The sequence below is a fragment of the Mustelus asterias genome, chromosome 10, assembly GCF_964213995.1.
Source record: "Mustelus asterias chromosome 10, sMusAst1.hap1.1, whole genome shotgun sequence".
NCBI classification, from domain to species: domain Eukaryota; kingdom Metazoa; phylum Chordata; class Chondrichthyes; order Carcharhiniformes; family Triakidae; genus Mustelus; species Mustelus asterias.
The window spans coordinates 125,669,660-125,682,653 of NC_135810.1; the positions used below are offsets into that span (position 1 = coordinate 125,669,660).

Sequence of the window (12,994 nt, forward strand, 5' to 3'; positions counted from 1 at the left end):
AAGGTCGGCACAACATCGTGGGCCGAAGGGCCTGTTCTGTGCTGTACTGTTCTATGTTCTATGTTCTAAAACAGCTGCTCAGAGGCTCGGAATTTGGTGGAGGGTAACTCACCTCCTGAGCCCCCAAAGCCTGTCCCCTATTTACAAGGTACAAGTCAGGAGTGGGATGGAATATTCTCCACTTGCCTGGAGGACAGATTCAAAAACACTCAGGAAGCTTGACACCATCCAGGACAAAGCAGCCCCGCTTGATTGGCACCCCATCCACAAACATTCACTCCCTTCTCCACCGATGCATGTACCAGCAGTGTGTACTATCTACAATGTACTGTAGCCAAATTTGCAGACAACACAAAACTAGATGGAAAGGCAAGTTGCGAAAGGGATACAAAGATTTTACAAAGAGGTATTGATAGGTTAAGTATGCAAAAAGTTGGCAAATGGAGTATAATGTGGTTGAGAGTCTTGTAATATCCTTGCCACAGAGAGCTGTGGGCAAAGTCCCTGTATATCTTTCAGGCTGAGATAGAGAGATTTTCATCAGTAGGGGAATCGAGGGATATGGGAAAAGAGCCGGAAAGTGGACATGAGGAATGTTGGATCAGCCATGATCCTATTGAATGGCGGAGCAGGCTTGAGGGATGAATGGCCTACTACTCTTCCTACTTCTTATGGTCTTACAAGATGCACTGCAGCAACTCGCCAAAGCTCCTTCGGCAGCACCTTCCAAGCGGCAAGGGCAGCAGATACCAATGCCACCACCTGCCAGTTCAATCTCCTTCAATCTGTGTCCACTGATCCCTGTCACTGGAAATAGTTTCACCATCCTGACTTGGAAATATATAACCGTTCCTTCAATGTCACTGGGTCAAAAAGAATTAGGGTTCAGTCCCTCCCAAACAGCACTGTGTGGTTTTTTAAAAATTCATTCCAGGGATGTGGTATCACTGGCTGGGCCAGTGATTGTCCATCCTTAATCCCTAACCAGTGATCATCCAACCCTAATCCCTAACCAGTGATCTTGCACAAGCCAGTGAGAGAGACAGCAGCCGGAGTGAGATTCAGCCAGAGTGAGGGTATCGGGAGTTTGGAGCTGAGTGGGAATTTGGTGCTGAGGGGGAAGACGTGCGGAGAAGTGGACCTGCGAGGGAGACTCAAGGGCAAGTGAGAGGTAGAAAAAAAACAAACTGTGCCATCACAGCCAGCAGGTAAGTGGTTGGCTGGCGACTGGTAAGTAGTTTTTCCTTTCTTTTATTGTCTTGGCATTGTAGTTGTTATTGTTTAAGTTAACTTAAGGAGATCCCAGACCCGTGTCATGCTCCTCTTGTGTGATGTGGGAATTCAGGGAATCCCCCGGTATCCCTGGCTCCTTCACATGCAAGAAGTGTGTCCAACTGCAGCTCCTGTTAGACCGCTTGGCAGCTCTGGAGCTGTGGATGGATTCACTTACGAGCATCCACAATGCTGAGGAAGTCGTGGATAGCACATTCAGAGAGTTGGTCACACCGCAGATAAAAATTACTGAGGGAGATAGGGAACGGCACAGTGGCAACCACTGCTGCCTCACAGCTCCAGGGACCTGGGTTCAATTCCCGGCTTGGGTCACTGTCTGTGTGGAAGTTGCACATTCTCCCTGTGTCTGCATGGGTTTCCTCCGGGTGCTCCGGTTTCCTCCTACAGTCCAAAGATGTGCGGGTTAGGTGCATTGGCCATGTTAAATTGCCCCTTAGGGTACCGGGATGCCTAGGTTAGAGGTTAACGGGGTAAATATGTGGGGTTCTGGGGATAGAGCATGGGTGGGACTTGATGGGCCAAATGGCCTCCTTCTGCACTGTACGGTTTCTATGATTTCTATGAATGGGTGACCACCAGACAGAGGAAGAGTAGGAAGGTAGTTTAGGGATCCCGTGCGGTCATCTCCCTCCAAAGCCCATATACCCTTTTGGATACTGTTGGGGGAAATGGCTCACCAGGGGAAGGTGGCAGTAGCCAGGTTCATGGCACCGTGGCTGGCTCTGCTACACAGCAGGGCAGGAAAAAGAGTGGCAGAGCTATAGTGATCGAACATAGAACAGTACAGCACAGTACAGGCCCTTCGGTCCTCGATGTTGTGCCGAGCTTTGACCAAAACCAAGATCAAGCTATCCCACTCCCTATCATTCTGGTGTGCTCCATGTGCCTACCCAATAACCGCTTGAAAGTTCCTAAAGTGTCCGACTCCACTATCACAGCAGGCAGTCCATTCCACACCCCAACCACTCTCTGAGTAAAGAACCTACCTTGGACATCCCTCCTATATCTTCCACCACAAACCTTATAATTATGCCCCCTAGTAACAGCTACATCCACCCGAGGAAATAGTCCCTGAACGTCCACTCTATCTATCCCCCTCATCATCTTATAAACCTCTATTAAGTCACCTCTCATCCTCCTCCGCTCTAAAGAGAAAAGCCCTAGCTGCTCCAACCTTTCCTCATAAGACCTACCCTCCAAACCAGGCAGCATCCTGGTAAATCTCCTCTGCACTCTTTCCAATGCTTCCACATCCTTCTCATAGTGAGGTGACCAGAACTGCACACAATATTCCAAATGTGGTCTCACCAAGGTCCTGTACAGTTGGAGCATAACCCCATGGCTCTTAAACTCCAACCCCCTGTTAATAAATGCTAACACACTATAGGCCTTCTTCACGGCTCTATCCACTTGAGTGGCAACCTACAGAGATCTGTGGATAAGAACCCCAAGATTTCTCTGTTCCTCCACATTCCTCAGAACCCTACCTTTGACCCTGTAATCCACATTGAAATTAGTCCTACCAAAATGAATCACCTCGCACTTTTCAGGGTTAAATGCCATCTGCCATTTTTCAGCCCAGCTTTGCATCCTATCTATGTCTCTTTGCAGCCTACAACAGCCCTCCACCTCATCCACTACTCCACCAATCTTGGTGTCATCAGCAAATTTACTGACCCACCCTTCAGTCCCCTCCTCCAAGTCATTGATAAAAATCACAAATAACAGAGGACCCAGCACTGATCCCTGTGGTACACCTCTGGTAACTGTTCTCCAGTCTGAAAATTTTCCATCCACCACCACCCTCTGTCTTCTATGAGATAGCCAGTTACTTATCCAATCGGCCAAACTTCCCTCCATCCCACACCTCCTTACTTTCTTCATGAGCCGTCCATGGGGGACCTTATCAAACGCCTTACTAAAATCCATGTATATGACATCAACTGCTCTACCTTCATCTACACACTTAGTTACCTCCTCGAAGAATTCAATCAAATTTGTGAGGCAAGACTTACCCTTCACGAATCCGTGTTGACTATCCCGGATTAAGCTGCATCTTTCTAAATGGTCATAAATCCTATCCCTCAGGACCTTTTCCATTAACTTACCGACCACCAAAGTAAGACTAACCGGCCTATAATTACCCGGGTCATTCCTATTTCCTTTCTTGAACAGAGGAACAACATTCGCCACTCTCCAGTCCTCTGGCACTATCCCCGTAGACAGTGAGGACCCAAAGATCAAAGCCAAAGGCTCTGCAATCTCCTCCCTTGCCTCCCAAAGAATCCTCGGATATATCTCATCTGGCCCAGGGGACTTATCTACCCTCAGGTTTTTCAAAATTGCTAATACATCCTGCCTCAGAACATCTACCTCCTCCAGCCTATCAGCCTGTATCACACTCTCATCCTCAAAAACATGGCCCCTCTCCTTGGTGAACACTGAAGAAAAGTATTCATTCATTGCCTCTCCTATCTCTTCTGACTCCATGCACAAGTTCCCACTACTATCCTTGACCGGCCCTAACCTCACCCTGGTCATTCTTTTATTTCTCTCATAGGGGACTCAATTGTAAGGGGAATAGACAGGCGTTTCTGCCGACACAAACGAGACTCCAGGACGGTGTGTTGCCTCTCTGGTGCAGGGGTCAAGGATGTCTTGGAGCGGCTGCATGGCATTCTGGAGGGGGAGGGTGAACAGCCAGCTGTCATGGTGCATATAGGCACCAACGATATAGGTAACAAATGGAATGAGGTCCTACAAGCTGAATTTAGGGAGTTAGGAGTTATACTAAAAAGTAGGAGCTCAAAGGTAGTAATCTCAGGATTGCTCCCAGTGCCACGTGCTAGTCAGAATGGGAATGTCAGGATAGGTAAGATGAATACATGGTTTGAGGGATGGTGCAAGAGGGAGGGATTCAAATTCCTGGGACATTGGAACCGGTTCTGGGGGAGGTGGGACCAAGTACAAATTGGACAGTCTGCACCTGAGCAGGACTGGAACCAATGTCCTGGGGGAGTGTTTGCTAGTGCTGTTGGGGAGGGTTTAAACTAATGAACCAAAGAACAAAGAAAATTACAGCACAGGAACAGGCCCTTCGGCCCTCCAAGTCTGCACCAACCATGCTGCCCGACTGAACTAAAACCCCCTACCCTTCCGGGGACCATATCCCTCTATTCCCATCCTATTCATGAAGGATGTGACAGAGGGATGGGAACCGATGCAGGAAGTCAGAGGGAAGTAAAGTGGGGACAGGAACAAAAGGCTATAAAGGGAAAAGTGCAGAAAAGGTTTACTGGGATGCTACCGGGACTTGATGGTTTGAGTTATAAGGAGAGGCTGGATAGACTGGAACTTTTTTTCTCTGGAGCGTAGAAGGTTTAAAGGGGTCTATAAAATAATGAGGGGCATAGATCAGCTAGATAGTCAATACCTTTTCCCAAAGGTAGGGGAGTCTAAAACTAGAGGGCATAGGTTTAAGGTGAAAGGGGAGAGATACAAAAGGGTCTAGAGAGGAAATATTTTCACTCAGAGTGGTGTCTGGAACAAGCTGCCAGAGGTAGTAGTGGAGGTGGGTACAATTTTTTCTTTTAAAAAGCATTTAGATAGTTACATGGGTATAAAGGATATAGAGGAATATGGGCCAAATGCAGGCAATTGGGACTAGCTTAGCAGTAAAAACTGGGCGGCATGGACAAGTTGGGCCGAAGGGCCTGTTTCCATGCTGTAAACCTCTATGACTCTATAATTGCCCTTGAACGTAGTGGTTTGCTGGCCCATTTCAGAGGGCAGTTGAGAGTCAACCACATTGCTGTGGCTCTGGAGTCACATGTAAGCCAGACTGGGTAAGGACGGCAGATTTCCTTCCATAAAGGGCATTAGTGAACCAGATGGGTTTTTCCGACGATCGACAATGGTTTCATGGTCATCAGTAGATTCTTAGTTCCAGATTTTGTGCATTGAATTCAAATTCCACCATCTGCCGTGGCGGGATTCAAGCATTACCCTGGATCTCTCATTTATTAATCCAGTGACAATACCACTTCTGCACCACCTCCCCTCCCTACACCACAGGGACTACAGCTGTTGAAGAAGGCAGCTCACCACCACCTCCTCAAGTAATGGCCATATCCACCGAATAAATAAAAGCTGGAATTGTTTTCTTCAGAGTGGAAAAGATTCAGAGTGAACTTGATAGAAATATTCAAAACCTTTAAGAGTTTTGACAGAATAAACACATAGAAACTATCTCCATGGCAGGAAGGTCAGTAGCCAGAGGACACAGATTGAAGACGACCGAATGGAGATGAGGAAATGAATTTATTTTTACACAGTGAGTTGTTGTGATCTGGAAGGCGCTGCCTGCAAGGGGCGCTGGAAGCAGATTCAATAATAACCTTCCAAAGGGAAATTCAGTGAAGGAAATATTTAAAGGAGGGAGAATGTGCAAGGCTATGGGGTGGGGGGAGAGCGGAGGGGGGGGACCTAAATGGATAGATCTTTAAAAGAGCTGGCACAGCCACAATGGGCTGAATAGCCTCTTTCTGTGTGTACCATTCTTTAATAAAGTGTCTCGCAAAGGAGATGAAAATTCTACCGTCACACATTAACATATTACCCCCTCATAGAGGTGTCTCCTTCTTGTAATTAAAGCCACTGGTTGGTCCCTCAAATTGGAGTTTGATGGCCTGTTTCAGGTTCAGTTCAGGATCCAGAGTAGTGATTGCAATCAGTGGTTCCATCATCACTTTCTCCACTGCACTGGTACAGCTCAATTTCTGGGGAGAGACCTTGGGACTCCTGTGGCCTCTGCACTGGGATTTGCTCAGTATTCCGCTCCATCTCTCCCCAAACTCCGAGGATGCAGTCTGCTTATCATAGCACCAACTGAAGGGTGACGCCTCCCACTCAATAGGGGGTTTGTTGTTGCTAAGTGATGTGATGAGTGGTGATGTAATCTCCAAGTTCTTCTTGGTGATTTCAGTTTTGAGAATCTGTTCTGGAACACTGGTCAGTCCAGCCTTCACTGACACTCCCTTCTTACTTTTGGGACTAGTCTCTGACAAATCGATGCCCAGTATTGGGCTAGATACGGGTGTGGTTCCTCCCTGTCTACTGGGGCTCTTTGCTGCTTCGGATATGGCACTGGTTTGCGAGCTGGCTTTGGGTTTCACCAGGGTTGAGGAAGGGGAGGTAAGGATGGAGTGTCGGCTCCGACTGCGAGGCAATGAGTGTTGCTGGATCTGCTGCGTGAAGGTCAAGCTATCAATGGGCACTGTCTGATCAGTGGCCAATGAATGGTAGGTGGACGAGGTGACAATAGATGAGTTTTTGGAACTCTTCAATGAGTTGTTGGACATAAGGGACTTGCGATGATCCACAGTGGAGTCCGGGGACCCAGACGGTGAGCTTGATGCCCCTATTTGTTTTTTGTCACTGGAGGTGCGGTTGGTAAAAGGCATCTCTCCACCCATCATACCAGGACTTCCAGAGCTGTTGGACGTACCAGAGGACAGCGTCTTCATGGTGGAGGTGTGTTGTTCTGCTTTCTGTCCAGCTGCTGGTGCCACGTAACCATTGAATGCTGGCACACCAAATTTCTCCAACAGTTTCATGATCCGTGTCTGCCCACGTTTGGCTGCCACTCTCATTGGCGTGCGGCCGTACTGGTCAGCGTGGTTAGGATCTGCTCCCTTTTCCACAAGTATCCTCACCACCTCAGTGTGACCCTCCTGGGCGGCTATGCAGAGTCCAGTGGCCCCCTGGTTGCAAGCATGATCAACAGGAGCCCCACTTTCGATCAGAAACTGCACCACAAGCGAGTGGCCCTGCCAGGCAGCTGAATGCAGGGCTGAGCGACGGTCACTGTCCAGGGCATTGACCTCTGCCCCGTACTTGACCAGTAACTTTACCAGCTCCAGGTTACCCTGCCAGCTACATACGTGTAGAACTGTCCGTCCATCCAAGTCCCGCGACTCCAAGTTGGCAGTTCCATCGTCCAGCAGCAACTGCATCATGTCCATTTGATTATCCAAGGCCAGGAGGTAGAGTAAGGGCCGTCCGTCTGCGTCCTTCATGTCTACACCTGCCCCTTTATTCAAAAGCAGCTTCACCACCTCCTTGTGGCCTTCGAGAGCCGCAGTACACAGAGCTGTCCTCCCATCATACCCCCGGGAGTCCACGGGGGATTTATATTCCAGGAGGACCTGGACACACTGGTAATGCCCTTCCAGAGCAGCCAGGATTAGCGGGATCCTTCCATCATTGTCCACCTCTGTCACCCTAGCACCCTGCTCAATCAGTGCCAGGCAAACAGAGCAGTGACCCTCGAAGCTGGCCATGTGGAGGGGGGTCCAGCCTGTATCGTCTCGGTGATTCTCATCCAGACCTCTGTCCAGAAGGGTCTGCACTACGTCAGTGTTGCCATAAGCAGCAGCGATACTGAGCACTGTCCGGCCTTCACTGTCGATGGTATCCACAGCCGCACCCCAGAAGAGCAACGCATTGACAACAGAGGCATGACCCATGGAGGCTGCGGCCAGGAGCGGCGTGCGTCCTGTGGCATCAGCCTCATCCACGTCTGCGCCCCCTTCTAGGAGCAGATCCACCACATCCGCATGACCTTCGTAAGCAGCCACCAGGAGTGGGGTGAGACCGTCACGGTCCCGGTGCCCTACCTCTGCACCCTGCTCGATTAGCAGGCTCACCACATTGGCATAGCCACGGCTGGCAGGAACACAGAGAGCTGCCACGGAGAGAGCTGAGCGCCCATCTACATCCCGATGGTTGATGTCAGCACCATGATCCAGCAGAATCTCCACCATCTCCCGGTGACCCATGTAGGCAGCAGCGATTAGTGCAGTCCGGCCGTCTGTATCCACTTTGTTCACCTCAGCTCCGTGCTGCAGCAGGGTGAGTGCAATGTCCTCATGCCCACCCCAGGCTGCAGCCCTGAGTGCCGTCCGGTGGTCAGCGTCTGTGCTGTCCACCTCAGCCCCCCCAGATTCCAGCAGTACAGTCACTGCCTCCGAGTGCCCTCCCCAAGCTGCTGAGCGCAGTGCGGTCCAGCCTTCCTGGTCAGAATGATTGATGTTGGCACCGTGCGAGATCAGACAATGAAGCACTTTGGTGTGGCCCATTCGAGCAGCCAGGGTTAAGGGAGTCTGTCCTTGATAATCCTCAGTCTCTAGATCAGCTTGCCTGGATAGCAGCAAGTTGACCACCTCCAAGTTGCCACTGTAAGCTGCATTGGCCAGTAGCGAACGTCCACTCGAATCGCGCTGATGGACACTCGCCCCATTCTCTAGCAGCATCCGGATGGAGTCCTCCCTTTCCAGAGCTCGGTGAATGACTCCTGAGGAGTCTCCACCCTCCTGGTCAGAGGCATAGGCTCCAGCTTTGACCAAGAGCTGGAGGACCTCCTGTTCCACTGGCAGGATGGAGTTGAGAGAGTCCCGGGTGACTGGCGCTCCGCTCCATACCATCCAAAGGGCCAGGCGACTGGGGTCAGCCTGGAGCCGAGAGTGAACAAGGTGCCGGGCATATTCTTGCACCTGAGCAGGAGTCAGTTCCCTGGCACAGCAGGTCAGACTCATTGCCAGCATGGCATGTCCCTGTGCCGCACTGCACAGATACTTCTGAGTGCAGTACTTTACGTCCAGTAGCCATTCGGCAAAGCTATGATGGAAGAGAATCTTGCTGCCGCACTCTCCATCCAGCAGCAGTTTAGACACCATCTCCATCTTGTTCTGGAATTCGATGGCCGTCAAACACATGCCCTTGGTCCAGACGGCTTCATAGAGCTGGCGCAGGGTGAGAGGGCGCTGGGCAGCCAGCATCACGTTGAGGATTGGTTGGATTTTGGTGAATTGCTTGCGGGTGAAGAGCCGTTGGCACAGCCACAGGTAGAGGCCGTTGAGGGTGCCCGGAATATCCCGGATCTCACGAAGCATGATGAAATTATCCAGCACCCCATCCAACACTCTCTCCAGGTACAGGAAACAACCATTACTCTTGATGTGAAGCTGGTTTAACATCTCTGCCGTCTCCCGGGTCAAGTGGTGCCTCAGAGCTTCCTCCTGGTCCAATCGGCTCAGGATGTACTGTTGCACGTCCTTCACGATGTGCGATTTGCGGAGATCGTCCAGGCAAATCTTTCGGAAACCTGACAGAAAGAAACATACAAAATGAGCAAATCCGCTGCAGGCAGCAATGGAGAAGCCACATGAAACATGTATGGAACATTGCTTAGGGCACACTCACATCACAATATAGAACTATTGAAAGTTACAGTGCAGAAAGAGGCCATTCAACCCATCATGTCTGCTCTGGCCAAAAAAGAGAAAAAAGAAACTAGCTACTATCGTTCATGTCGAGAGGACTAGAATACAAGATCAGGGATGTTCTGATAAGGGTGTATAAGGCTCTTGTCAGACCACATTTGGAGTACTGTGAGCAATTTAGGGCCCCGTATATAAGGAAGGATGTGCTGGCCTTGGAGAGGGTCCAGAGGAGGTTCACAAGAATGATCCCAGGAATGAAGGGCTTGACATATGAGGAGTCTCACAACACCAGGTTAAAGTCCAACAGGTTTATTTGGTATCACGAGCTTTCGGAGCGCTGCTCATTCATCAGGTGGGTTTCCGAAAGATTTGCCTGGACGATCTCCGCAAATTGCACATTGTGAAGGACGTGCAACAGTACATCCAGAGCCGATTGAAGGGGCAGCGCTCTGAAAGCTCGTGCTACCAAATAAACCTGTTGGACTTTAACCTGGTGTTGTGAGACTTCTTACTGTGTCCACTCCAGTCCAACGCCGGCATCTCCACATCATGTACTCAATGGATGAGAGAGGATCTCATTTTGGCAACTAGGGGATTTTCACAGTAGCTTCATTGCAGCATTAATGTAAGCCGACTTGTGACACTAATAAATAAACTTACAGAATAATAAAAGGCCTGGATAGAGTGGACATGGGGAAGATGTTTCCATTAGTAGGAGAGATTAGGATCTGGGGGCACAGCCTTTAGAACCGAGATGAGGAGGAATTTCTATAGCCAGAAAGTGGTGAATCTATGAAATTCATTGCCACAGAAGGCTGAGGAGGCCATTTTGGTAGGTCAAATGGAATGCGAATACTTACAACTAATCAAGTCTTTAAGATACAAACAACGTGAGTGGAGAGAGCATCAAGACAGGCTAAAGAGATGTGTATTGTCTCCAGACAGGACAGCCTGGAGTCTTTGATGACCAGGACAGACTGTCCTGTCTGGAGACAATACACATCTTTTTAGCCTGTCTTGATGCTCTCTCCACTCACGTTGTTTGCATCTTAAAGACTTGATTAGTTGTAAGTATTCACATTCCAACCATTATTCATGTAAATTGAGTCTGTGTCTTTATATGCCCTGTTTGTGAACAGAATTCCCACTCACCTGAAGAATGGGCTTGGAGCTCCGAAAGCTTGTGTGGCTTTTGCTACCAAATAAACCTGTTGGACTTTAACCTGGTGTTGTTAAACTTCTTACTCTGTTAGCCATAGAAGGCAGAGGATAACAGTGGAGGGGTCTTTTTGCGGTTGGAGGTCTGTGACTAGTGGTGTTCCGCAGGGCTCTGTACTGGGACCTCTGCTGTTTGTAATATATATAAATGATTTGGAGGAAGATGTAGCTGGTGTGATCAGTAAGTTTGCGGACGTCACAAAGATTGCTGGAGTTGCGGATAGTGATAAACATTGTCAGAGAATACAGCAGGATGAGGAAGCGGAGGGATGGGTTGGTAAGTTTGCCGACGACACAAAGGTTGGTGGGGTTGTGGTATTGTTAAACTTCTTACTGTGTTTACCCCAGTCCAATGCCGGCATCTCCACATCATGACTTCTATGGCTAAGCCAGTTCTCCACCCATCTAGCTAGCTCACCTTTTATCCCATGAGATTTAACCTTTTGCACCAGCCTGTCATGAGGGACCTTGTCAAACGCTTTACTAAAATCCATATAGACGACATCCACGGCCCTTCCCTCGTCAATCGTTTTTGTCACCTCCTCAAAAAACTCAACCAAATTTGTGAGGCATGACCTCCCTCGTACAAAACCATGCTGTCTATCACTAATGAGATTATTCAGTTCTAAATGCGCATATATCCTATCTCTAAGAATCTTCTCCAACAATTTCCCTACCACGGATCGGTACTGGGGCCTCAACTATTTACCATTTATATAGACGATCTAGAGGAGGGGACTGAGTGTAGGGTAACAAAGTTTGCAGACGACACAAAGATAAGTGGAAAAGTGAATCGTGTGGAGGGCGTAGAAGGTCTGCAGAGAGATTTTGACAGGCTGAGTGAGTGAGCGAGGATCTGGCAGATGGAGTATAACATTGACAAATGCGAGGTTATTCACTTTGGAAGAAATAATAGCAAATTGGATTATTATCTAAATGGAAAAAAATTACAACATGCTACTGTGCAAAGGGACCTGGGGGTCCTTGTGCATGAGACGCAAAAACCCAGTCTGCAGGTGCAACAGGTGATCAAGAAGGCAAATGGGATGTTGGCCTATATCGCAAGGGGGATAGAATATAAAAGCAGAGATGTCTTGCTGCATCTGTACAGGGCATTGGTGAGGCCGCAGCTGGAATACTGTGTGCAGTATTGGTCCCCTTATTTGCGGAAGGATATACTGGCCTTGGAGGGAGTGCAGAGAAGGTTTACCAGGTTGATACCGGAGATGAGGGGTGTTGATTATGAGGAGAGACTGAGCAGATTGGGTTTGTACTCGTTGGAGTTTAGAAGGCTGAGGGGGGATCTTATAGAGACTTATAAGATAATGAAGGGGCTGGATAGGGTAGAGGTGGAGAGATTCTTTCCACTTAGAAAGGAAACTAGAACTAGAGGGCACAGTCTCAAAATAAAGGGGGTCAGTTTAGGACAGAGTTGAGGAGGAACTTCTTCTCTCAGAGGGTGGTGAATCTCTGGAATTCTCTGCCCACTGAAGTGGTGGAGGCTACCTCGTTGAATATGTTTAAATCACGGATAGATGGATTCCTGATCGGTAAGGGAATTAGGGATTATTGGGATCAGGCGGGTAAGTGGAACTGATCCACTTCAGATCAGCCATGATCTTATTGAATGGCGGGGCAGGCTCGAGGGGCTAGATGGTCTACTCCTGCTCCCATTTCTTATGTTCTTATGTTCTATAATATAAGAAGGGATAGTAAGGGCTTTTTTAAAATATATAAAAAGGAAGAGTGTGGCCAGAGGTGAACACAGGTCCCTTAGAGAATGAGACTGGGGAAATAATAATGGGGAATCAGGAAATGGAACAGGAGTTAAATAGTCATAGAGTCATAGAGGTTTACAGCATGGAAACAGGCCCTTCAGCCTAACTTGTCCATGCCGCCTAGTTTTTACCACTAAGCTGGTCCCAACTGCCCACATTTGGCCCATATCCCTCTATACCCATCTTACCCATGTAACTGTCTAAATGCTTTTTAAAAGATAAAATTGTACTCGCCTCTACTAATACCTCTGGCAGCTTGTTCCAGACACTCACCACCGTCTGTGTGAAAAAATTGCTCCTCTGGACCCTCTTGTATCTCTCCCCTCTCATCTTAAACCTATGCCCTCTAGTTTTAGACTCCCCTATCTTTGGGAAAAGATGTTGACTATTACGCTCCAGGGAAAAATGTCCCAGTCTATCCAG

The 12,994-nt window shown here is 48.7% G+C and overlaps 2 protein-coding genes across 2 annotated transcripts in view; both read right to left on the reverse strand.

The window, feature by feature from the left end:
• The window catches only part of LOC144499965 (interleukin-1 receptor type 2-like), a 1,647,203-nt gene that overhangs the window by 1,590,751 nt on the left and 43,458 nt on the right, over positions 1 to 12,994 (reverse strand). The gene's annotated exons all lie outside the window — the stretch shown is intronic.
• Positions 1 to 12,994, reverse strand: part of LOC144499954 (uncharacterized) — a 63,830-nt gene that overhangs the window by 11,271 nt on the left and 39,565 nt on the right. Inside the window, exon 4 of the mRNA XM_078222677.1 lies at positions 5,912 to 9,457. Within this exon, the coding sequence (XP_078078803.1) occupies positions 5,916 to 9,457 (3,542 nt within the window). The 3' untranslated portion in view covers positions 5,912 to 5,915. The remainder of the gene's footprint in view (positions 1 to 5,911; positions 9,458 to 12,994) is intronic.